The 26,269-nt window shown below is 45.7% G+C and overlaps 2 protein-coding genes across 2 annotated transcripts in view; both read left to right on the forward strand.

The window, feature by feature from the left end:
- Positions 1-4,242, forward strand: part of LOC147701546 (otogelin-like protein) — a 109,820-nt gene extending 105,578 nt beyond the window's left edge. Inside the window, exons 37-38 of the mRNA XM_086929351.1 lie at positions 958-1,056; positions 4,106-4,242. Coding sequence (XP_086785477.1) covers positions 958-1,056; positions 4,106-4,242 — 236 coding nt within the window. The remainder of the gene's footprint in view (positions 1-957; positions 1,057-4,105) is intronic.
- A 20-nt stretch (positions 4,243-4,262) lies between these two features.
- Positions 4,263-26,269, forward strand: part of LOC147701547 (uncharacterized) — a 116,651-nt gene continuing 94,644 nt past the window's right edge. Inside the window, exons 1-4 of the mRNA XM_086929352.1 lie at positions 4,263-4,290; positions 8,243-8,253; positions 9,336-9,359; positions 21,790-21,898. Coding sequence (XP_086785478.1) covers positions 4,263-4,290; positions 8,243-8,253; positions 9,336-9,359; positions 21,790-21,898 — 172 coding nt within the window. The remainder of the gene's footprint in view (positions 4,291-8,242; positions 8,254-9,335; positions 9,360-21,789; positions 21,899-26,269) is intronic.

The raw sequence follows: 26,269 nt of genomic DNA on the forward strand, positions 1-26,269 counted from the left end.
TCTCCATCTCTCTGCCTCAGCTCTCCTCCCCCTCTCCATCTCTCTGGCTCAGCTCTCCTCCCCTCCATCTCTCTGGCTCAGCTCTCTCCCCCCTCCATCTCTCAGGCTCAGCTCTCTCCCCCCTCCATCTCTCTGCCTCAGCTCTCCTCCCCCTCTCCATCTCCCCCTCTCCATCTCTCTGCCTCAGCCCCCTCCCCTCTCCATCTCTCTGCCTCAGTTCTCCCCCCTCTCCATCTATCTGCCTCAGCCCTCCTTCCCCCTCCATCACTCTGGCTCGTGACTCCAACCCCCTCCAGTGGCGGCTCGCCGAGGAAGTGCTGCGGGGTGGTGAGGCGGGGGAGGGACAGGGTCGGGGTAGTGGACTCCGATTTACAGCGGAATGCAGTTAAGTAAGTAAATAAATAAATAAAACAATTTACATTGCAAGCGCTGCATTGCCAACTCGGCCAATGTAAATTGTTTTATTTATTTACTGACTTAACTCCATTCCGCGTATGTCGGCCCATCCAGTCTATCTCTCGCTGTCTCAGATCTTGGGCCCATCCAGTCCATCCCTCGCAGCCTCAGATCTCCAGGCCCATCCAGCCCATCTCTCACTGCCTCAGATCTCAGGGCCCATGCAGTCCATCTTTTGCTGGGTCAAATCCCGGTCCCATCCAGCCACCCTTTCTCTGTCTCAGATCTCAGGACCCATCAAGTCCATCCCTTGCTGCCTCAGATCTAAAGATCCATCCTGTTTACCTCTTGCTGCCTCTGATCTTAGCCCATCCAGTCCATCTCTGGCTTTCTCTGCTCTCAGGACCCATACAGTCCACCTCTTGCTGTCTCAGATTTTAGGGCTGATACAATCCATCGTACTACGCCTCATGTGTTTAACAGAATGTGTTGCTGCTTTACTATAGGAGAATGCCCTTGCTCTGAGACTGCACTAACATGTTTGCTGGTCTGTATTTTCAGAGTGCCTCTCCTGCCCCGACCCACCTGTCTGTGACCTGGGATACATCCGCGATACAAAAATAGAAAAGGAAAGAGACTGCTGTCCCTCGCATACATGTGGTGAGTACACGGGGCCAGGAGCACAGGGAAAATGGTGTGAAGGCATGGGCACGTGAAGATTTGGGAGGGCTTGCGGGCGGGGGTAATGTACTGTATCAGAACCGAATTTGAAAAGGAATAGGTGCCGGGCCAAAGTTTTCCCTAAAAGCCAGAAGCAGCTGCCATTGAGGGTCTGAGTACCGACTACTAAGGCTGCTTAGTCTTGATCACACCTCATGCCCCTGTAATCCTCCACCAGACCCTGACTGCCTCTTCATGTCACTCTTGCAGGTTCCTTCTCATCTCTGCTTTCTTCCTTTGTCACTGTTTTTGCATCTTTCTCTTCCTCTTTCCTTTTGTCTTTTGTGTTTTTCTCTCTCTTGTTCTGGATCGAAGTCTGTTGAGGAAAAATAAGTGCTGGCTCCCAAAAATGAATGCCTGTAGAGTCCATCTGCAACCACTGGCTCAAATTACGCACTAACTGTGTATATCCATGCTGGCAGATCAATGAGTTTCCAGCCCTGGGATTTCTCTTTGGAAATTACGATGTGGTGCTTTAGTCTAATTGGTTCAGTAAACCAATACTACAGCTCTCAGAAAGCATTAATCTGCACACAAAAAAGGCCCAGGGCTAGAAACATCAACCCTGGAAACACGAGGCTTTGTGACAAACCTGCCCCTGCCCTCCTTTCTGCCCCCACCCTCACTTCCTATTAGCAGCTAGACCATACATCTCTCCATCTCGGCAGCACACCAAGTGGCATAACGCTAAATGATGCCCCCCCCCCCCATACAGATTAGGATTTGAGGACCGGAGTCTTCTATATCTCGCAGATATTCATTAACCTTGGTCTGAATGGTTTGGGGTTCTCCTGTGCCGTAAATGCTTCGGGGTCTAGGTTATGCCCCCGAGCAAACCGGCAGTGGCCTCAAAGCACTGAGGGTGGTGGCAGTGGGCATCAATACACATCAGAGGCAGAGGTGTAACACAGGACCCTGCAGCATTTGCATCACCATGGGGGCAATTCTTCAGGGACTCCTGACTAGCCCAAGGCCAATGAATTTCTGTGAGATATGTGATACTTAGGGGCATAAATCACAGTTTGATATCTCAGTGCACTCCAAGGGATACTTAGGAGCATCACATTTTGCAGGTGGGCTCCATCATTTTCCATTACGCACTGATCAGAGGATGCAGGCGTGAGGACCTGCACTGTGGCTGCAGTAGAAGAGCTGCGTCCAGGGCACCACTCAGAGAGCCCAAGATTCTAGCGGCCGAGGTCAGCAGTAGTGACCGTCAGAGAGTGAGAGGCCTGCCAGGGCCCGCAAAGGACAGGGTGCACATAGGTGCAGCAGTAGATGGCCACATCCAGAGAGAGGAGTCCCAAGAGCAGTAGTAGACAGGCATCAGAGGTTTAGGGTCAGGGGGCTTGAGAGAGGCCAGAGCGGGGAAAGAGAGAGAGACCCCATCTCTGTCATTGGCTCCAGGAGGTCCCTGTCTCTCTGCATGTGCCCTGTTCTCTCCTAAGAACAGGGCACATACAGACAGACGGACACCTCCCTTAGCCAAAGAAAAAGAGGGAGAGAGAGAGAGACAGAGACACAGACCCCGTTACCTAGGAGACAGACAAGAGGGCACATGCAGAGAGACAAATACCTCCTGTGGCCCAGGAGAGAGAGAGTGAGGTGCTCCTTAACCTACAAGACAACAGGGCACACCCTTGGAGACAGATACCTCCATGGCCTAGAAGAGAGAGAGAGAGAGGAAGACAGAAAGAGAGAGTAAGACTCTCCATGACCTAGAAGATAACAGGGCGGTCCCTGGGAGACAGAGACCTCCCATGGCCCAGGAGAGAGAGAGAAAGACAGAAAGAGAGGGTGAGACCCTCATGACCTAGGAGACAACAGGGTACATCCAAAGAGACAGATAGGCCTGTGAGAGAGAGAGACAGAGAGACAGAGAGACAGAGAGACAGAGAGAGAGAGAGAGAGAGAGAGAGAGAGAGAGAGAGAGAGAGAGAGAGAGAGAGAGGCCACTCAGGAGCCATGAAGATACTCGGTACATTCAGAGATCTGACGAGCTGCATTAAAAGGCGAAGGCGAGCTAACAAGCAGAAGAGAAGCAAAGGGACTGCACCAGGCACAGAGAGCAAGCAGGATAAGACGAAGGAGAGAAGCGCAGGGACTAGAGGGGTGCTGCAACAGAATCCCTTGCGTATGATGTAATACAAGGAATGGTCTTGAAGCTGAGGAGTAGGTTTTGTAAGATGGTTTATTGTCCAGGTTCCAGGTAAGTAATAAGTTCCAATAATATGTTTCAATGATGAGCTATAGTAATGAGGTACACCAGGAGCAACCTCTCTGCGGCTCAGCCCATATTCCAACTGACACTCACAAGCACCCAACATTCCAGTGCATCACCATGCACCAACATTCCACACAGCACACTCATACTGGCTGAGCAGCAGGTATAACACCCACCTCACAGGACTCTGCGCCACCTGCTAGCCGGCGGAGGTGGACAGGTCAAGGCTATTCCCTTGAGGACTGCGCTCCCACCCCTCAACCTGTCCCACAACTCTGCCCACCACACTCTTCACAATCCTGTCACTTCACCTAGAAGCAGACTTCTTGAGGATTAGGAAGGGATTAAAACATAATTAAATACTGCACGAGCCGTACACAAAAATTACATAACATAGAAAAAAACAATTAAAAACACAGAGAATTGTTCATGTATGTACATTTGTGTATCGCGAACCACGCTAGGGAATTCAACCTGCTCTCTATAGTCCTTGAGTCCACACCCCCGGGGGAGCTGAAACCAAGCCAATTCCTGGTGTTGGAAGATGAGGGGGGGAATAACTGGAGCCCTTTCATGCTAAACAGAGGGCAGCCTAGATACCATAATCCTCCCTGCGTTCATCGTGAAAAAGGGTCCTGGCACACACAGCCACGGCCCGCACCTGCACTGAGTGGCATTCTGTGTGAGGGTGGTCAAAGGGGGCAGGCCTCGGGTTACACTGCACTGACTGACGTATTTATTCTGTGTCTCATGATTCATTCACAGTTTGCCCGGAATGTCCTGATCCTCCACAGTGCCACCAAGGGTCTGTCCTCAGGCAAATCACCAAATCAGACAGTCCCTGCTGTCCGGAGTACAACTGCGGTAAGTGCCCCAGAAAGGACCTTCAGTCCATAGTATGAGTGTGATGAGAGCACCAGAAATGCCCTTCAGTCAAGAGCACAACTGTGGTAAGTGCACCAGAAAGGACCTTCAGTTCAGGGTACGAGTGTGATGAGCGCACCAGAAATGCCCTTCAGTCAAGAGCACAACTGTGGTAAGTGCACCAGAAAGGACCTTCAGTCCAGGGTACGAGTGTGATGAGCGCACCAGAAAGGACCTTCAGTCCAGGGTACGAGTGTGATGAGCGCACCAGAAAGGACCTTCAGTCCAGAGCACAAGTGTAGTAAGCGCAAAAGAAAGACACTAGTGTCCAGAGTACGAGTGTGGTAAGCGCACCAGAAAGGACCTTCAGTCCAGAGTACGAGTTTGATAAGTGCACCAGAAAGGACCTTCAGTCCAGAGTACGAGTTTGATAAGTGCACCAGAAATGCCCTTCAGTCCGGAGTAGGAGTGTGAAAAGCGCACCAGAAACATCATTCAGTCCAGAGTACGGGTGTGGTAAGCGCACCAGAAAGGACCTTCGTCCAGAGTACAAGTGTCGAAAGCGCACCAGAAAGGACCTTCAGTCCAGAGTACGAGTATGATAAGTTCACCAGAAATGCCCTTCAGTACAGAGTACGATTGTGGTAAGTGCACCAGAAAGAACCTTCAGTCCAGAGTACGAGAGTGGTAAGCGCACCAGAAAGGACCTTTAGTCCAGAGTACGAGTGTGATAAATTCACCAGAAATGCCCTTCAGTCCAGAGTACGAGAGTGGTAAGCGCACCAGAAAGGACCTTCAGTCCAGAGTACGAGTATGATAACTTCACCAGAAATGCCCTTCAGTACAGAGTGCGATTGTGGTAAGTGCACCAGAAAGAACCTTCAGTCCAGAGTACGAGAGTGGTAAGTGCACCAGAAAGGACCTTTAGTCCAGAGTACGAGTGTGATAAATTCACCAGAAATGCCCTTCAGTCCAGAGTACGAGTCTGGTAAGCGCACCAGAAAGGACCTTCAGTCCAGAGTACGAGTGTGGAAAGAGCACCAGAAACATCCTTCAGTCCAGAGTATGGGTGTGGTTAGCGCACCTGAAAGGACCTTCAGTCCAGAGTACGAATGTGGAAAGCGCACCAGAAAGGACCTTCAGTCCAGAGTACGAGAGTGGTAACACACTAGAAAGGACCTTCAGTCCAGAGTACGAGTGTGGTAAGCGCACCAGAAAGGACCTTCAGTCCAGAGTACGAGTCTGGTAAGCGCACCAGAAAGGACATTCAGTCCAGAGTACGAGTGTGGAAAGCGCACCAGAAAGGACCTTCAGTCCAGAGTACGAGAGTGGTAAGCACACTAGAAAGGACCTTCAGCCCAGAGTACGAGTCTGGTAAGCGCACCAGAAAGGACATTCAGTCCAGAGTACGAGTGTGGTAAGTGCACCAGAAATGCCCTTCAGTCAAGAGTACGAGTGTAGTAAGTACACCAGAAAAGCACTGGTTTCTAGAGTACGAATTTGGTAAGTACTTTTTAGTGCCCTAAAGGAGGCTCGGTGAGCTGAAGTGGGCACTAGAAAAGTAGCGATTACAGGGGCACGGAGGAAAACTGACAGCTAGTCGCCCTGCTTTGGAGGGGATACCACACACAAAAGCCAGCACCCAGCCATTGAATTTTGCCCCACTTTTGTTGGGAATGAAAAGAAGCACTCAAGATTGGCGCGAGTGAATCTCATTGTCTAGACAGACAGCATGGAAACTGCTATCTTTTCATTTATTTCTTAGTTTGCGGGCAAAATATTCTATGTTAGAGGTTTCTTAATCGAACATTTAACAAAGTATCCCAGAAACATGCAATGACATAAGCAGCCACGATTGCTGCAGGTAAGAGCGGCGGGCGGTGAGGGGAGATTACGAGAGACAACTACGAGGGAAAATGAATTATTTATTTAATTTCCCCTCATGGTTGTCTCTCGGAATCCCCCCTCACCTGGCCCCACCACTCTTACCTGCAGCGGCCGGACATAAGGTTTTTTTATTCAGTTGTTTGTACAGCTCTGTTTCTGTAGATATTGGATTATTAGTTTACCCCTGATGAAGTCCTGTGTGTGCAGGCAACGTCGAAGGCACCAGAGAGAAGGTCTGAGCAGTTTCTTTGCTGAAGGCTGGTCATGTGTCCTCTCCTCTTGCGAGGTTGTCATCTTCAGAAGGTTGCACAATGCCCTCGGTGATGCAACCACAACCCAACAGTAGTGTGTGCCACACACCCTCGTGTGGAGCTTTCTGAGTAGAGGGGTAAGCATTGCTGGGGAAATCAGGGATTGAGGGGACACAGCACCCCATGAGGCTGAAGAGGGGCAGAGGGCTGTACAACAGATTGCATCTGATGTCCAGGCGCGTTCTGCCTTCCTTTCAGGTGGTCAGGTCAACCCCCTGTGGGAGTCTCTTTTCCTCACGAGAATATAAAAAGAGTAGAAAGAAAGTAGTCCAGATGAAGGATGAAATGAAATACCTAAACATGTTAACAAAATGGTCACTGGTTTACATGATACTTGTGAACTTCCAGCCTCTGTCCTAGTCTGATCCCTTCATTTGTGAAGACGACACCTGAGCAGTCACTGGACTCCTGCGTGGGGGGGGGGGGTCCTGAGGGCTTGCAATTGTAGCGGGTGCAACTATAGCTCGGATGTACTTCACTCCACCGTGCACCCTAAAAAGCAACCCGAGGAGTGACCATGAGCAATGTGATCCCTTGAATCAAATTCTGCTCACGGCGCCCAGTAACACAACAGATCCAAGGAGAGACATTTTTGGTTTCGGTTGACCTTAAACCCACCCCATTTGGTTGAAGAGGAGGCGCCCCTTTTTTTTGTGCCGTGGGCGGCTGTGATTTTCTTTCAAGCTGTGTAGACCTCCTCTGTGGCCAGAACCTCTCCCGTGCACTGGAAGGAGTTAGAGCATCAGAAAGCAGGGAGTGGGCCACAGACTCTCAGACCTTCTTCCGTTGAAGAAGTTGGTAGTACACAGATACCTTTGCTGTGACCGATGAACTGTGCTAGCAGTGCTGGCGGAAGCATCCTGTAGCTGACCCGTGGAACCTCTGTACTAACCACAGTGTCCACTGCAAGGCGCGGCCTTGGGTTCCAGACTTTGGTTGGCGACCCGTGTTTTGACTTTTGAGGCCTCTGTGTGGAGACCCTGTGCCAGCTGCAATTAGTAGGACTGGGTGCCTTTTGTTCAAAGTGCTCTGGTGTAGCCATTCATAAGAAGCACGTGACATCTAATGGAAAGGTTCTACAGAATACTAACTTTGGATGGAACCAGGGGAACCAATTGTTATTGCAAAAACTATCTAGCACGGCCTCTGCAGCTTTCCTAGTACTAGTCCTATTTCACATCCTCACCTTTCGTACTCACACCCTCTTTCTTTCTTATTTATTTATCTTCATTGATAGGCGGACAAGTGATGGATGGATTGACTTATGAACGGGCGATTGGCAGGGGGATTTATGGACTGATGAATAAATCGATAGGGGATATATAGACGGATTAATGAACAGAAGGACTGGCGAATATTTAGATGAACTGACAAATGGATGCATTGATGGGTGGACGGACGAGGGTATGGAAGGAGGGTAGATATAGGGAGAGACAGGTAAGTGCATGAACTGATCGATGTATGCTACGGGCGGATTGATGGCTGGGTGGATGAATAGATGCAGGGATTAACTGCATTTAATGCAATTTAGTGGCTCAAGGCGGTGGCGTTTGGTATCACGCTGTGCAGCAGGCTGTCGTCTTTTAGGATTAAGCCTTACTCTTTTCAAGTGAAAAACCTACTATTCGCCTTCTCATCCCACACACATTTGTCTTTTGAAAAACATCATAGTTAGGGGTTGGAAGTGAGCAGACACACAGAGGAGAAAGAGGGCGCTGCACTTTGTACTTTGCATCACACGCAGTTTGCTAGTTTGTAGAATGACCTATTTGTTTTCTGTAGTTGTTCTACATTTGAGAAGGATGCACTAATGCTTTTTTTCTCTGTGTTTGTCTTTCAGAACCATTGACGGTAAGCTGCTCAAATATTTTTTCTGGTGGTTGAAAAATGTCTGTTACACACTTGGTTCTGTCCAGATTTCCCACGTCCATATACATAAAAAAAAAAGTTATAAGCTACAAAACATTTCGGTATAGTCCAAGCTAAAAGCATTCATAATTTTAAAAAAGTCCCAAACAAGTAAAAGAGCATTTTCCTGATTTTTTTTTATAGCTCCCACCCCATGATTGTGTGGCTAACAGTTATAAACCTGTCTCTACTTCCTTAACATACCTTATTGCTAAGTGCTTTCACTCATTGAATCTTGCGCTGGGCCTTTCAGGTGTAGCAATTTGAATCTGAGATGTATTCTCCTCAGCCAGTGAAATATTGGCCCCATGGCTTTAACCACCCCTACTGCATGCTACCACATCTCAACCCCCTGTTTATCTTACCTACAATTGGTACATCGTTAGGTGAAGGAGGACCACCCTCAAACTGAGTTCACCTGTATTGCCCTGGTAACTCAATATCCATGTCTGGACCTTCTTTTCATTGACATAGCCATCACAACGCCCACTTTATCCTTCAGATGCCAATCACCACTGATAGACCTCACCCAATGTCGCCCAGAAGGGACAAACTACATAGAACATCTTCCCAGCAATACCCTATGAAGGACACCCAGGAACCCATCATTAAACCCACCCCAAAGTGCTGTGCAACTTCACCAGGGACATGAAGCGCTATATAAACAATGCAATCAGACCACCAAGGTCTATTACAAGGGATATGGAAAGGTACCCGGCAACTAAATAATGCAGTATAACTGTTCTTCAATTAAACTCGTGCTGTTCAGTTTTTTAGATATATTTGGATCTACTTCTAACAACCACTTTCTGTAGACTTTACACCATCCGTGATGTAGAGACTGCTTCAGAAAGTTGCGGGTAACTACACACATGTAAACACCTCTAGCCACCCCGTGCCTATCCAGTTTTCTTAAATGTGTGTTAAATTGTGGCAGAAGTTTAAGAAGTTGAAATGTGTTATGAACTGTTAACCAACCAAAAGTTTAAGCAACTCACTTCTCTTCTCCTTCTTATACCCTACAGACTCCAGAAACCATCACTACTCCGGTAGGTTCATGTTCTTGGGGGTGGCATATATAAGGGGAGGGGTTGAAGGCTACCCTGTGGGCTCGTGGAAACAGTTGATTCATGGTGAAGTGTGCCCCTAACCAGGCCTAAATTCTAACTAAAGGTCCCCCGGCAATCCCTTGCACTCACACATGCTGTAGTATCGTTAACGGCGTAGTGGCAACGCTCTTTTATCGCCCTCTCCATGGCCACCTCTGCACTCATAAAATTCATTCTCAGAGGATAGGACCTGTTTTTAAGTAGTCTGCCCTGCTCGTAAGGCTTTGCCTGTGCTTGGACCTGCTATGTGGCTGGCAAGATTAGGGGCCGATATATGAAAGGATTGCGTTGCACTGCGTCACATTTTCATGAAGGTATCTAGAAGTTTGAGGAGCTCTTATATAGTCACTCGTAGGAACCCTAAAATAAAAAAAAATCTAAAACCTTGAACCAGAATAGTCCAATGGTTGCAGTGTGCCTAAATCCTTCACTGGTGATATTTAAAAATAATCTAAAAACATACCTCTTTTAAAATTGTATTGAAACTAAATTGCTAATATTTTCCACCATTCTTGGATTCCTGAACTCACATTCACATCCACTGCAACTTGAAAACAAAAATGGATCCTGATGTCATGTGACCCACCCACACTAGCAGTGAGCCTCCAAACTCATGCAGATTGCCCAGCCACCAAGAGCAACAGGCTGATACAGTCAAAATTGAAAAGTGGACTGGCAGTGTTGCAGACCCAGTGACGGTTGTGCTGTAATCCATGGGCCAGATTCACAGAACTTAAGACAAAATCCTAAACTTACTACTTTTGGTATTCACAGAAGGCATTTAGTAGTAGTAAAGTTAGGATTTTGTCTTAAGTCTGTCTTAAGTCTGTCCTACAACTTTTGGTATTCACAGAAGGCTTTTAGTAGTAGTAAAGTTAAGATTTTGTCTGAAGTTTGATTTAAGACAGACTTAAGACAGTCTTAAGACAAACCTAAGACAAACTTAGGACAGACTTTGCCCACCATTCCTAGTCCTCACTCCAATCTTAAAACAGGCTCTCTGTCACTTTCATAAAAAAATGACCTCTGGCATGTTGCCCCTTTTTGCAGTGAGGGTGCAAAATCCTAGTAATCCATCCCATCCTAGTAATCCCATAATCCTAGTAAGGAAAATGAGCCCCCACGCCCCTTTTGAAAGTAGGACAGTCATAATTGTGATGCAATGGCCCACTCAGACCCTTGGGTACCAGTGTCAATGCACCTTCTTTACTAATTATAGCTACTCCTTGAGAAGAGGGCGGTCGTCTCTACCCTTTGTTGAAAAAATAAGTCCCTGTAGTATTCCTATTTGATGTCATTTCTAGAATCTTTGATGTCACTTAGAATGCTACTGTGGCTTGAGCTCATTCTGCTGTGAGCTGCTCCTGTGTTAACTGCCTGTTCATTCTTGTGGATGTCAAGTTGTCATTTCTACATTAAAAGCTGTAACTCAGAACCTGCGTTTGGATTGAATTACTACATAATTTCTGGCGACGACTGGGTAACTACAGCTACAATTTTCAACAAAAGACTTCTTTTTATGACAACGTTCACTCTCTTCTATGGAAATTTGCTCCCTGCCTACAGTTCTACACCGCTGGATTTGCGTTTTAACAGTGCCTGTTCCCGATGCAAGGAAGCGACTCGTGAGTTTTACGATTATTTCTTCATGTTAGCGCTTTTTGCTCTTACCGGGTATTGGATTCCGTTACACGCATCTTTTAAATTGCGTGGAATCTCTGCACCCGCCCGGCATGCACCCGCAGCATCTAGGCAGCTCAGAAGCGCCTAGCAACATCCTAAGCTTCCATCTTCGTTCTCCGATCCCCCGGAACGCGCTGCATTGTGGGTAACGCGCTGCACTGTGGGTATCACCTTCAACCTTGACGTCTGACGTCACGACGTGCCGGCCGCCATTTTGTTTGTTTACTTTCTACATCGGAAAGCTGTACACACGAAGACGATCTTCTTTTCCTCATATCTTCTTTGTTTTGCCTCGTTTTTCAAGCGGATTCAGTTCCCTGCAGTTCATTAACACTAAGGTACTGAAATATAACCTTACTTCATTTTTTTTGTTTTTTTCTCTTCTTGCATTTATTTTGCCATCGTTTCTCAAGACTGTTATAAAAAACTATTTGAACATGTCTAACATCGCTGCGCCACCTCATTTTTTACAAACTGCTGGTGATCCTAATATTGAATGGGACCTATGGCATCCAATGTTTTTAGCCTATGTTGAGGTGTTGGAGAAAGATGGGTGTTCCGCTAAACGCAAATTAGCTCTTCTCAGACACTGTCTTGGTGGAGCTGGCATCAAAGAATTTGACAATCTCCCATCACTTGATGATGCTGGAGACTTAGATGTTTTTGAAAAAGCATGTGCACAAATGAAAATTCGTTTTGGAAGAAAGATTAATACAGTTATGGAACGTTTTAAATTTTATTCCCGAATTCAAAAACAGGATGAATCCATTGAGGATTATGTTTCGGCTTTAAGATCTCTAGCTTGTTCTTGTGCCTTTGAAACCATTTCTTACGAACAAGTGCTCAGAGATCAAATTATGATGCGCACCAAGAGTAAGAAAATCCAAGAAAGACTCTGGTTAGGCACAGAATCCTCTTTAAGCTCTGTCATCAATATTGCCAAAGGTATTGAACAATCCGAATTATTTGTTTCAGAAATCAGAGGTCAACCACCTAAGCCTCAAATCACTGAAACTGAAGTCTCTTTAGTAAGAAATCACAATCCTTCATCCAGTTCCAACAGGTCATTTCCCAAAAAAGACAATGAGAAGAAAGTAGTTGAGAATAAAACTATTGCTGAAAATAAATTCTCCTACAGGAAAAATGTTTACTGTTACAGGTGCGGTAGCTCTAACCATGTTGGAAATTATAGAGGATGTCCAGCTTGGGATAGAGTATGTGTAAAATGTAAAAGAAAAGGACATTTTTCTAACGTCTGTCGTTCTTCCCAAAGAGTCAATTACATCTCCCAAGAAGAAGAAGAAGTCTTACAAAGCTTTAACTGCATTCTATCTGTTGATGACTCAGAAGAAAAAGAATTTCCTTCTTTCACTATTCTAGTTGATAACCAGCCTATCCTTTTAATGATGGACTCTTGTTCATGGTATTCCATCATTGGTTTGAATCTATTTAAAAGTCTCTGGGGGGATAGGAAATTATTAACCTCAGACATATCTCCTGGGGGTTATACTGGTAAGAGAATAAATATTGAAGGTTTCTTCTGGGCTGATTTTCAAGTTGCTGATCGCTTTGCTAAAGGGAAAGTTTATGTCGCCACCAAGGGTGTTGCAATTTTTAGTTGGCCACATCAACGCCTTCTCGGCATTAAACTTGATCCCAATGCAAATCCTCCAGTCTACTTGGGAGAACCCTATGTTTTAAGTATCTGCGATGCTGAAGATAATTCTTTGTTTGTAGAGAATACAAAAAAATGTTTTCCTGATGTTTTTAAAGACACTTTAGGTAAGTTTGTTGGTTTTCAGCATAAAATTATGCTTAATGACAATGCCATGCCTGTTAGACACAGGGTCAGGAATGTTCCACTGGCCTATCGGGAGAAGTTAAAAGACATTTTGAGTGATCTTGTATCCAAACAAATTATTGAACCCATAGAATCCTCCCCTTGGGTTTCCCCCATTGTTTTATCACTCAAAAGTTCTGGCGAGCTTCGTCTATGTGTGGATCTCCGCAGCCTGAATAAGGAGATCTGGGTAGACAAGCATCCCCTTCCCAATATTCACGAGTTAATTTCCTCTCTCACTGGTGCTACGGTCTTCTCAACCATCGATTTAGCTAGCGCCTATCATCAGGTGGAGTTACACCAAGATTCGAAGAAACTCACAGCCTTTGTCACTCCGGAAGGCATGTTCCAGTATTTACGCATGCCTTTCGGTCTCGCAAGTGCTGCTTCTGTGTTCCAACGCCTGATGAAAGAGGTTCTTCTTAATTGTAAAGGGGCTATTGCGTTCCAAGACGATATTTTAATCTTTGGTGTTGATGTCGAGGAACATGATCATAATTTGCATTGTGTATTATCCAATGTGCAGAAGAAAGGTCTCACTCTAAAGTTCAACAAATGCAAATTCCGACAATCTAAAGTTGAATATCTAGGGCATGAGATCTCCTGTGATGGCATAAAACCCAAACTAAATCATGTTAAAAGTATCACTGATGCTCCTACCCCCCTTTCGAAGGAACAACTATTATCCTTCTTAGGCCTTACCGAATTCTATGGAAAATTTGTGAAAGACTATTCTACCATTGTACATCCATTACGCTCTTTGTTAAAGAAACAAGCCAAGTTTGTTTGGGGTACAGAACAGCAAACCTCCTTTGATTTGTTGAAAAGCAAAATTGTTAATGCCCCTTTCCTCAAACCCTTCTCTGTTCAGAAAGATTGCATTGTATGCGTAGATGCCAGCAATGTTGGACTTGGTGCTGTTTTGATGCAAAGAGATCGTTTTGGTGAATATGTTGTTTCCTATGCTTCTAGGACCCTGAGAGATGCCGAGTTTAATTACTCTACAATAGAAAAGGAACTCCTTGCTTGCACTTGGGCTACTCAGCATTTTCGACAATTTATTTGGGGTACTAAATTCACGTTGAGGACTGACCACAAACCCCTTGTTAATATGTTGTCGGCTGGGGGTGGCAGCATCTTGCCTTATGTAAAAAATAAAAAGATAAAGCATCACATCTCACCTCCCTGTTACTTGGGTCCTGTTCCCCGAACAGCAAGGGTGAGCGGAATCCTAATGGTAGCAAGGAAAATGAGCTCCCACTCCCATTTTTGGTAGCAAGGCAGTCCTATTTGGGGTGCAAAGCCACCTGTGTTGCACCTGCTGCACTGATGGTGGTGGTGTTTATTTTTTTTAATAAACAGTGAGCCCCTTTATCTCATCCTCTTCCCTGTCGCATCTCTCTGATGAAGCTGTCTGTGTCCATTTGTAAAGAAAGAATGTGTCCCCACATATCACCTCTCCTCTGTTCTATCAAGACACTGCGCCAACCAAGATTCAATTCAGTGGCTCTTTGGTTACACATTCAGAGATCTGCCGCAATCACATTAATCAAGTGGGGTTTCCTAAAACAAGACAGCTTTTCCCATGGATAAGATTAACTTGCTCTTATTTTTCATTTAAGGTGTGTCCTTAAACAATAAAATAGTCATAGAAATGTTGTTCATTTTAGCCATGTCTTTGATCCTGTCACCAAACTCACTGATCAACCCGCCGGCACTCAGTAGCCCAGTTTCATTATTGTTTTTATGCACTTTAACTCTGCATGCAAAAGAAGACAGCCTGGAAATGTGCCTTCCAGGCCATCATAATTTACAAGTATTGCTGAGGCATTTATGGTCCCCTGGGAATTCAAGCATGGACCCCAGGGGGCGCGCCCATAGTTTGGGGACTTTTGACCTAGATGAAAAGACACTTTGTCTCCTGGTTTTAAAGGTGTGCAGCATGTGCCATATCACCACATGCAGGATTGTGAGGTGCCCACTGTGCCCTGAATATTGTTGTCTTTTCCACCCCAATAGAGGGGTTAATTTCCTGTTTGTGTTAGGGTGAGTGGCACCTTTTACCCCACTGCTCATAAGTAGTCTGGCACCAACTGCTAGGGACTGCCTATGTGGACCATCTAGTTCCATCCCTGTTCACCATCCCTGGCACTTCGATCCCTTCTGACTCTCCAATCGACTACTCCTTCAATTCAGTCTAGCCTCCCCCTATCCACCAGGACACCAGAAGGCAGCTCTCCCAAGAGGAACAGGCCTCCCTCCTGGCAGATCCGATCTCCTCCTTCACCCCTGTTTCCCCTCCTCCCAATCTCTCTCTCTCCAACTGGGACATTATCCTCAACACACCAGCCCAGCCAATGGCCAGCACTCTCATATACCCCTCCGTACCTTCTTGGGACTCCGAAGAAATCTCCCCCCTACCAGTTTTATCACCCCTTTATCTAATCAATGTTTTCCAACAGCCAGACTTCTCAGCTCACAGAGCGACTTCTCCACCATACGCTTGCAATTCTTATCCACCCCACCCTTCTTCCTCTGCTTCATCTCCCTTTAACGTGAATCCTTTGTAAACCCCACGAATCTCTCTTCACCCCACTCCTCATTACAGGACTGCTACTCAACTCATTATCCTCCTATGGCAACCTCTCCCCTACCCCTTCCTCTAGCCTAGAAGAACTGTACACTTTCTACATCTACCCTCTGGGTTAATTTTCCTCATCATGCATGTATCCGGCCCTCATTTTGCCCAGCCCACTTGCCCTCTCCGACCCCTTCTCTCTTTATCCCCCAAAACCCCCTACCATTCAGTGACTTCCTTCTATCCCCTCCCCACGTACTGTCCTCCCACCACAGACCTCACCCACAATCACCACCAATCAACACCACTTGACGAGTCTCCCTCCACTCTATAATCCTATACCCCAGCACACCTTCTTCCCCCCTCCATGCTCTCCCTCTCAAGTTGAACTCCCTTCTGAACACATCGAGCAACATAACATTCCGTGCTCAGCTCTGCTTTCCTTAGAAAATAAACTAGGACATCTCATATCCTCAATGTCCCAGCTTGAAGCTACCGTATCCCACCTAAGTTCTAAAGTATCCTCTTTCCCAACACCCTATTTTCCCTGGTGAGTACCCATTACCCCAAACTCCTTATCCCGAGGAGTACCCTTCTCCCACGCCCCAAAAAAGTTACACACAATCAGTCCCCACAGACATTTCTAATTTTTTGGCTAGCTATAATACTTCTAACACCCACACCTTTTCCTCTCCAGCCAACACTAATCATTGCACTATACCAACCATCTCCCTGGCCCGAACCAAACCGACATTTTCAACCCAGGCACCAAAATTCAGGAACATTATCCCAATCAGACCTAAAAGCCCTGATATCCCCTTCAGCAAAACAGTCATATCAGAGCTGGGCTGTTTGCTTCACAACTGTTGATATGAAAATAAACACAAGCTGGACATTTCAGATATCATCAATCTTTACAATCTTGATATACTATTCCTCAATGAGACCTGGTTAAACGACACCTCTCATACTACTTTCGATCTTCTACTCCTCGCAGACTATTCCATTATCAGAAATGATAGAGTGGATAAAGTTGGGGTATCGTGGCAATTATCTTTAAAAACTCCCTTCAATTCAAAGATTTTCCCAGCAGCTCTTTCCGCACTTTCGAAAGTGTTTCTCTGGAGCTTCAAGTACAGCACAACTTCCCTCTCAGGTTTCATGCCATTTATCACCAGTCTGGTGACTGCTCCGCCTTCACAGAGGAATTCACTGACTTTGCTAGTGACCAATACTCCCAAAGCGACAAACAGACCTTTAATGTAGGCTCTTCATCTACACTGGGGCATTTTGGATGATTCAGCTGCAAACAGGGTTGCCACATTACTCGTAGGAACTGATTGCATTCAACATAGCATGAAAACCAACACACTCCAAGGGCTCCACGCTTGACCGTATTATCTCCAAAGAAGATATGCTAACTGTTGTTGATTGTATACCAGTAGACTGATCTGACCACTTCCTCATACCCATCTCACTGTACTTATCACATTCTGTAATCCTTGGCCAACCTAAGAGGATTACTACCTGGTTCCGCAACACCTAAAACATCGATCTTGACATTCTCTGCAACACAGCTATGAGGACACTTCCAGTCTTAAACCCCAACTCTGACATTAATGATTTTACCACACAAAGTCTCACTAGTCTTTTAGTCGTGATTAACAGTGTTGCTCCACTACAAAGTAAAAAGAAATGGCGCACTCCTTCTGCACCATGGTTCAATAAATGCATATATAAAGAAAGAAAGAAAGTAGTTGAGGTACATGGAGAAACAATGAAGACAATCTTCTTCCACCATTAATCTCTCAAATCTACATTATACAAGATTGTGATATCACAAACACATCTTTGGTAAAAAAAATGATTCGTTTCAGAACCCTCCTCAACTCCACCAAGAACAGACCCAAAAAGCTATTTGACCTAATCAAATGTACCAGCAACTCTTCCTCAACCATCAAACTTGACAACCCTCCCAAGAAAGCAGCAGAATTTGCACTATTCCTTGATAAAAAAATTAAATCACTTATAAATAGTGTCATTCATCCTACCCCCATGAAGACCTCCCATCCATAGTCTCATGGCAGAACATTGACGTCATCGGCGAAGATGACCTTCTCAAAAGCATTCTGGAAACAAAGCCTTCAAACCATTCTCTCAACCCAATCCCTAGTGACATTGCCTTTGACTTCTACATATACACGCCCCACTACAGGACCAGTCTGGTTAACATCTTCCTCAACCAAGGGTCCCTTTCTGTTGTCCTGAAAAGAAGGACTGGTTACCCTACTTCTAATGAAACTCTCTGCTGATGTGAATGACCTCAACAATTTCCACCCTATCACCAACCTCTCTATCTTTCTAAAATTACCGAAAGTTGTGTAGCATAGCAACTCTCCCAACATATCAAGGACAACAACCTCCTTGACAAATCTAGCTTCACTCAAGACTGCAGCCCTACTACAAGTGATCCACAGTGTCCTGCAAGTATTTGACTCTGGTGAGTCATGTCTCCTGATCCTTCTGGACCTATCTGCAGCCTTCGACACTGTTAATCACAAAACTTCTCTTAACACATTAAATTAAAGAATGGGTTTTGAAGGCACAGTGAACAAATGGTTTGAATATTACCTCTCAGACAGATCACAGATGATCAAAATAGAAAATTGTCTCTCTACATCAATGGCTGTGCAACAAGCTGTCCCTCAAGGCTCAATCTTCAAGCCCACCCTGTTTAATCTTTAATGGAACCGCTGAGAAATCTACTAAAAAAGTCAGGGATCCATTATCACATATATGCTGATGACACCAAAATCTACCTAAAGGTGTCCTCCGCACACATTTCAATCCTCAACACCACTCTCAACTCCATCCAAGATTGGATGTGAACTCATCAACTAATTCTGAATTCCTTCAAAACGGAAACCCTTCTTCTCTCTACCTCACTCTCTCCTCCTCCTGTTCAATCATGGATGGACAATCTGAACATACTTAACAATATACCTACCATTGTTGACAGCCCCAAATCCCTATGCCTAAGCCTAGACAAAAGACTCAACCTACATTCCCATAGCAATACCATCACCAAGAACACACAATACCAATTGCACCTTCTCTGGGAGGTTCAGCATTTCTTTCCGGAGCAAGACCTGAAAACCTTGGTCCAATCACTGGTTCTCACCACATTGCAGTACTGCAACTCCCTGCTTGCTGGCCTCCCCAAAACTCACCTTTCCTCTGTAAAATCCATCCTCCATTCAGCTGCACTTTTCGTAAATGGGTCCCAAAAAAAATGATCACATCACACCCATACATTTTTCTCTTTGCTGGCTTTACATCTAAGCAAGGTCAATTTACAAGACTGCCTGTATCATACATAAAGCTTTACACACTTCTACTCCTCGCTACCTGGTGAATAAACTCAAACTATCAGGCGGCTCCAGACCTTCATGCAATGCTGAAAACTTACTGCGCAAACCTCCTACTTTCAAAACTAAAAGATTTATGGCTTAATCCTACAGTCTGAGTTAACCTTGAAGGCCTGTCCACCACAATCCATACTTCAGTTTACCTCCAGTCTTGCAAGCAGGCATACAAAGAAGCACACCCTAGATTGACAGTGAGGTCACAAGACCCTTGAAGCCAGTCCACTGCATCCATTGGTACCTCCATTGGCCTTTTTCAGCAGTAGTGGTGCAACTTACCAGGGGTTGGCAATGTAGGATTTGCATGCACACCAAACTTAGGGGGTGATTATAATGGAGGTGGAACCGCCACATCACCCCGTCAGTGGCGGTCCCACCGCCATCAGTGACTGCATCTACGCCAACCATATTACAATGGCGGGTGGTTCCCTGGTGGTCGGAAAGACCAACCGCCACGCACCCGACTGGCTCCTTGAGCCCGCCAGTGCGGAGGAGGGGCTTGTGGTTCCTACAATGCTGGTGGTACCTACCAGGCACCACAGTAAGGATTACGATACCCCTTACCCACCAGCCTATCCATGGCAGTTCGCCCACCATGAAATTTTGGTGGAAAGGGACATTGGAGGCCCATAGCGGCCCCTTTCCCCCAGCCCCCAGACATGGGACCTGGGGGGCATCTAAGAAGCCCCCTACATATCCCTGCACCATGTGGCAGGCACCGCATTGTGCCTGCCGTGTAGTGCAGTGATATATGTAACATGTCAGTTTTTACATTGCGGCAGATGATGCAGCCAGCAGCACCTGCTGCAATGTAAAAGCTAGGTACAGCGAACGCCATAGTGGCGGTCGCATTGTAATGCCTATCGTGGGGCCGCCATCTTGAAGGCCAGCGGTTCCATTCCCCGATTCGATGGCGGATGGACTGAAGTCCGCCTGCCTCCGTAATCAGCCCTTAAGTTTAGAAACTTCATGGTCTCTGCTTCATGCACAAACACTTTTAACATGTGCAGCCTTCTTTTGGGCCACTGGAGTTATGCAGCAATGGAGGCCAAAATTATGTTGCAGTGTTGACTAAATGATGCAACAATAAAAAGGCTGCAGTGTGATGCGGTGCATTTTACGTTACTTTATTATTTTAACATATTTATACATACTAACAGCCTCTGCAAAGCTTTTGCCTCATTAGTACCTGTGTAACATACAAATGCAGCAGAGGGAAAGGTGACCAGTCAACCTTTGCAAAGGGCCCTGCACTTCACAGAAAATAAATCACATTTCTTTTAGTAATTTTTGATCCGTTTGAACTACAAAATTGTTTTGGGTCAAATTGTTAGATTATGCAGCAGATGATGTATTATGTGGTAAATATGATACAGCATAGTTAAGTTGAAAACATTTTTCCACTTAACTTAATTTTGCCCCAGCATTGTAGTTGATCAATTTATAAGTTCCCCAAGCCCAAATGTCGAGTTTGGGCACAATTTGCATTTTAAAAGCAGTCCTACAACTGAGGGCTACTTTTAAACTGACCTCAGGCTTCAGCAGTGCACACATGAAAACGCAGAAAGGACTGCTGGCCTCTAAACTGCCATGCCCTATTCTATTCTAGGGACTTAAAGGTAGTTCTAATCTCCCTGCCCTATTATGAACTAGGGCCTTATAGGAGAGGTCATGCCAATCATAGGGGTACCCTAATCCATAGTGCACCCTAGTGTATGTAGGTGTTTCACAGTATCTTTAAGTGTCTCTTTCAGAATAACACTGGCCCTGTGCCTGTTCAGGCAGTGGCCAGGGTCAGTCAGAGTCAGGTACCACCAGTACCAGTCAGCAAAACGTTGGGGAGGGCACAGGATGGCTTTGCAACACTAAAGAAGCACAAACTCAGAATTAATTTAAAACATAACACCATGGTTGGGGGGTTCTCTTTAATAATCAGAATTGATTTCTATCCTAATTAACCCATTTTCCAACTTTAGGATAAGGAAAGACTGGGGAAAAATCATAATGTTCTAATCTATACCTTGAAGTTTTCATGCAGCTCTTTGATGACGGTTAATAGCTCACTGTTCAATGTTAGGATTTTAACATATAAACTGCAAATACCAAAATAATCTCTCAAACAAAAGCAGTAACTCACTGACCTATTTACATGATATGCATTTTGTGATCTGCATGGTACACGCTCGTTGCAGCAGGCATGTTACCCCACTGTCTCTACCTTATCATGAGACAAAACTTCCACTAGACAAACCTCTGATCTCTCTCAATAAAGAACATTAATCACCAAAGTTATCTTCACATTTTGATTGTTGCCTGAAAATTGCTGGAGACCAGGAATGCAGCAGCAGGTAGTTTTCAAATCATAATGCGCTTACAAACATGACACCCTCACCAGAAGTCAGCGACCTTTGTTTGCATGGTGCAGGAAGATGCAAGATTCATATCCATGTTTTTTTAACATTTGGTCTGATTACTATGTGAATGTAAATAACAATAAGGCATACTTGCAAACTGTGTCTACATGCCTGCTTTTGTCAATATTCCACTTGGTAAGTATGCAATTGTATTTGTTTAACGGGCGTTGATTTGTATAGGGTCACTGGAAAGTCCACAAGGTTGTCCCTGTCCCTTCCCCTCCCCCCCCCCCCCCCCCCAGAATTTTAGTGTCTCCTACGCCCCTGCTGTTGTTAAGCGCTCTGACACATTTGCATAAAGTTCGCGCCATATAAAATTGCATTAAATAAATAAAGAAATGCCCTGCACTGGAGTTGACTGCAGGCATGGCCGTGTCTGCTACTACAATCTTCTTTTCTTAACCCTTCCGGTTTGTGACTCCCTTTGCAGACGCCTTGTGATGATGTTGTATGCAGACAACCTTTCTGCACGAAGAAAGGCGCCCTTCTAGAAACGCTCGAGAGCAAGAGCAAGTCCTGCTGCCCGGAGTACGAATGCGGTGAGTATGTTAGAGCTCTCCGTATCGATAAATACTTTCTCTGGGGCAGAGGCTCCCCCTTTCTCAGCCACCACCGGCACCCTCAAAACCGGAACTCACGACAAACTCGTGTTACTGATACAGGAATTTTTGCACTCACCAAACTTCCAATGGGGATCAAAATATATTTTGCATCTTTATGTCATAAAGCAAAGTATTGTTTCTGTCAGAAATACTTGTAAAAAGAGGTGTGTGTCTGTATACACACTCCGTCCTTGGATGGGCAGATCGTGCACATGGTTGGTCAGCAGAGGGCGCCCGAAGTTCACAGTTCCGCAGCTGGGTTATAGACTAGCCTCGGTCCTGTCCTCACAGCATCATCCGGAGGTTGACGGTGCAGCGGATTAAGCCCAGGGACATGTTTAGATGAAAAAACACAAATGCAATTTCCCTGCTTGAGCATAACAAGGCAGCTGCACACCAGAGGCTCATCTTGCTAAAGTACAGATTATGCTATCGTTTGATCCGGCCTTCGGAGAGCACACCTGTCACACTTAAGCATCCCTTCTTCAGAATCATGGGCTCAAGCCCAGGGCCGGTCCTAGGATTTGTGGGGCCCCGGGCAGAATAGGAACATGCGAGGCCCCTATAATTTGCATAAGATTTAACCTGACAGGAAGTGACCTCATAGGAGGTAATATCAATTGGAAATTAATTATATGGCATTGTTTGAAGCCGCTTTGCAGGAAGCAACTTACCTAGTTTTGATATATAAGTAAAATGGTTAGAAATAGCTTTAAAACTCCTAATAAAATACGTACATAAGTGGAAATACATTAAATTAATTTAACCTAGTTATTGTTCTATTGAATGGGATTAATGAAAATGATATGCAAATCGGGGATTCTGGCACTAAGAGAGCTCCAAAGGAGAGGAGAAAAATAAAAGTGGCCCCCATTAGTGAATTAGTTAGCTAGAAAAGTGTCAAAATTAGGGCAGTTTTTAACTTGTAAAGACATGCTGTTTACGTTGGTATGGGAGATTGCATAGATTTGTTTTAATATCATGAAAATCAACATTAAAAATATGTTTATCTGACCATAAAGCAGGCAAACAAACAGCCCAAAAAACAGGTCAAATACTAACCTGGCAGATTAGACCATTACACACTGCCTGATTGCCCGAATGTCCAACCCGGCCACTATGTTATACAATTATTGTGCTGATACAGGATCATTGTTTTTGTAAGTAAAGTAAAGGACATGAATATAGGGTCCGGTAGGGGCCCGTTTCAATGACGATTTTAATTTACCACCAGGTAAAGACTCGGGGGACCAAGCACACTGAAAGCCCTAGTTAAGCCAATTTTACATTCTGATTGTGCTCCTCTTCCTGCACCTCTTGTCTGGCTGCTATCTCACACCTATCTGCTCCCCCCGCCCCCTCTCACTTGATTCCGCATTTCGCACCCCTTTCATTCACTCTGTGCTCCCTTTCCCTCGTCCTGGATGAGCTGAGCAGTTTTCAGTGTGAGGCGCCGTCATTCTATCTTTTCTTTTGCGCCCTGCAGGTGATCCTGCTTCTTATTTAACCAGGGGCAGGGCGCACTTCACAGGTGAGGGCTCTTGAATGACCTGTCTAATCGCTGCTATCCTCATGCAGATGCAGCGATTAGGCCAAGGCAGGCAGATATTGATTAAATCCCTTGGGCCTCCTGGGCCCCCTGGGCCTCCAAACTCTGAAGTATTTGAAAGCGCGAGGCCCCCTGGCTGCGAGGCCCTGGGCGACTGCCCACGCTGCCCATGCCTAGCGCCGGCCCTGCTCAAGCCCACCCCAGCATACAACCGAGGACCCGCCTGCAGCGGCACGAGGGCTTCCCTGCAGCGGAAGTCTCCAAATTCAAGGCGGACTCGGGCATTCCGGAAGTGGAAAGCTGCTACGGAGCAGGGGCGTACCTGCCTTCCATTGGTGCAGCAGGTGCATGGGCCACTTTTTTAGGTGTCTAACTCACTAGTGGGCGCCACTTTCATTTTGCTGCCCGAGGCTATATTTTGTCTCCGTCTGACCTGGGTCTTATTTCTAACATTTCTAGAGGTATTGTCGAAATGATGCGCATTTTATTAAAGCGTTCGTCTCAATAAATGATGTGGGGCAAAAACAAAGAGTAGAAAAAAGGTTCCTGCATTAACGAACAGTGGTACGTGGGTGGTGATGGGTCGAGCACAGGTACTGGTTGTCCTGAAAGGGGCAGCCTGACTCCTGCCTGACGCTGCTCCAGTGGCTGCGCTGGCGGGGTAGAAAGGCAGGCGTTACATGGAGTAAAGGAGGAGACCACAGTGAGGGCAGGAAGTATACATCAGATTCATAATGGGTCGTTATCCGCTTCCATCACATGCACCCAATCAGGTGCGCAACACCCATTGGGCTCACAGGGCACTTAAGAAGTGTCAGCCCTTGGCTAGGCAAGGGGTGTTACTGTCTTGGGATGACAGAATTACTTTGGCTCCACCTCTGACAGGCAGATTGTAGAGTGCTTCCTGGTATCACTATAGAGCTAGCACCTTGGTGGTCCACAAAGCCATGGAATACCAGGCGAACGGCCTGCAAGAGAAACATTCTGGAAAAAAATGTAAACTTGTAGAATGAGAAATCGTCATCAAGCAATCTAATCCTAAAAGGCTCCTGACTTTTAACTATGGAACCCATTTGCCTTCCCCAGCTGCCATGGTCGACTTATCCTGATGGTTGGTATTCACAAGAGGCTGTCAATTTGGCCTGTCTAGGCCTATCAAGCTGGCATAATCATGTGCATCATTTGGCGCCTCTCTTCTCTACCATACTGCCACAACTACTGATATGAGTGTGAACAGATGGGTGTAATGCTGGCCCAGGTAGGGACACAGCTAACAAATTCACACAGAGTGGAAGAAAAAATGCCCCATTTTGTGTGGTCATCCCCATTGTTTGCTAAATTGTATTGCTAACACTTCGACTCTGAACACTGGGGCACTTCTGTCCAGTGTCCAGTGAATGTAGTCCAACCCCTAAGAAAGGTAAAAAGAGCGAATCCCTGTTAGGTATATTTAACTCTCCTTTAAGGCCATAGTACATGGTGTGAATACTATCCCAGGTCATGGAAAGTTAAATGTTACCTATGGTATAGAGCACTTGTTGTGCCATCCACAATTTGAGACCAGGAAAACATGGTTTTGGGCCAACATGTAGCATGGCCACTGAAGTTTAAACCTGCAGTCCTGCCTGTCAAAATAACCAATTTGACTGGAGAAAACACCCTTTTTAATATTAAAGAAGTTACCCCCTATGTGATAATAATAATAATTACGTATTTGTATAGCGCACGACTACCCGGAGGCAACACAGCGCTTTGTACAAATACCGCTAAGGAACCCTTCCTGGCCTTTCGCTGTGAAGTGCCCACTCCTGGGCACCCCCAAGGTGAGGCCAGGCATCCTAGCGTTGTTGGGGCCGTTGTGGAGATTAAGCAAGCTATTGCCCAGAGTTGCAGAGTGAGACTCATGATTAGAATAGGCATTGAGGCGAGAATTATCAGGTCCGAGGAAATTGAGCCCAAGACCCGCCGAGGTGGGAATTGAACCCTGGTCCCCGGCCAGACTTCTGCATCAGGCTTTGCTGCTCTAACCATTGAGCCACACTTCTCCACCTATGTGGGCCTTGTACCCCACAAGGAAGGGTGAATGGGATTTGAATGTGGGACTTGTAAAAATGTAATGTCACTGTGTCACTAAAGTGGCAAACCTCGAAACGCTATTTTCACAGTGGAAGGCTCTTGCTGCCTTATGATTAAAACTAGAGTTCAGATTAATATATTACTTTTGCTATCTCAGGTTTGGTAAATGCTAGAGAAATGGTTCAACAACTCTTTAAAGATTTAATAAAAAAGCATACAATTCAATGGTGAAGTTAGGTTTTTAATAAATACTTATCAAAAGTAACTTTTAGATGGTTACCTTTTTCCCTGCCTGAAGATTCTGGTGGATACTTTGCAATAGCCTGACATGACAGCAGCTGCCCTGCCAGATCTTGACCTTTATGTAGTGTGAAAACTGCTCCTTGAGCAGAGACAATGGCTTCGGCCCAGTGACGGGAAGGCTGGATGTTAAGAGTGTGATACATATTAGCTTAGGAAGGGCAACTTGGGAGGTTCCATGAACTTCTTTAGCGAGAAAGGGAGAGAGGTGAAGCCTGCTTTTTCATATTTTAGTGTAAGGGAGACCTGAGGAAGTTGAAGCCTTTGTTCTTTAAGCCCCAAAAAGCTAGTCGGACACCATTTCAGTGGTAGGGAGAGCTGGTCTCTGAACCAGTTTGCTGTAGCTAAAAATAACGGACTCCTCATTTCCCTAAACATACACC

The sequence above is a fragment of the Lissotriton vulgaris genome, chromosome 7, assembly GCF_964263255.1.
Source record: "Lissotriton vulgaris chromosome 7, aLisVul1.2, whole genome shotgun sequence".
NCBI lineage: Eukaryota > Metazoa > Chordata > Amphibia > Caudata > Salamandridae > Lissotriton > Lissotriton vulgaris.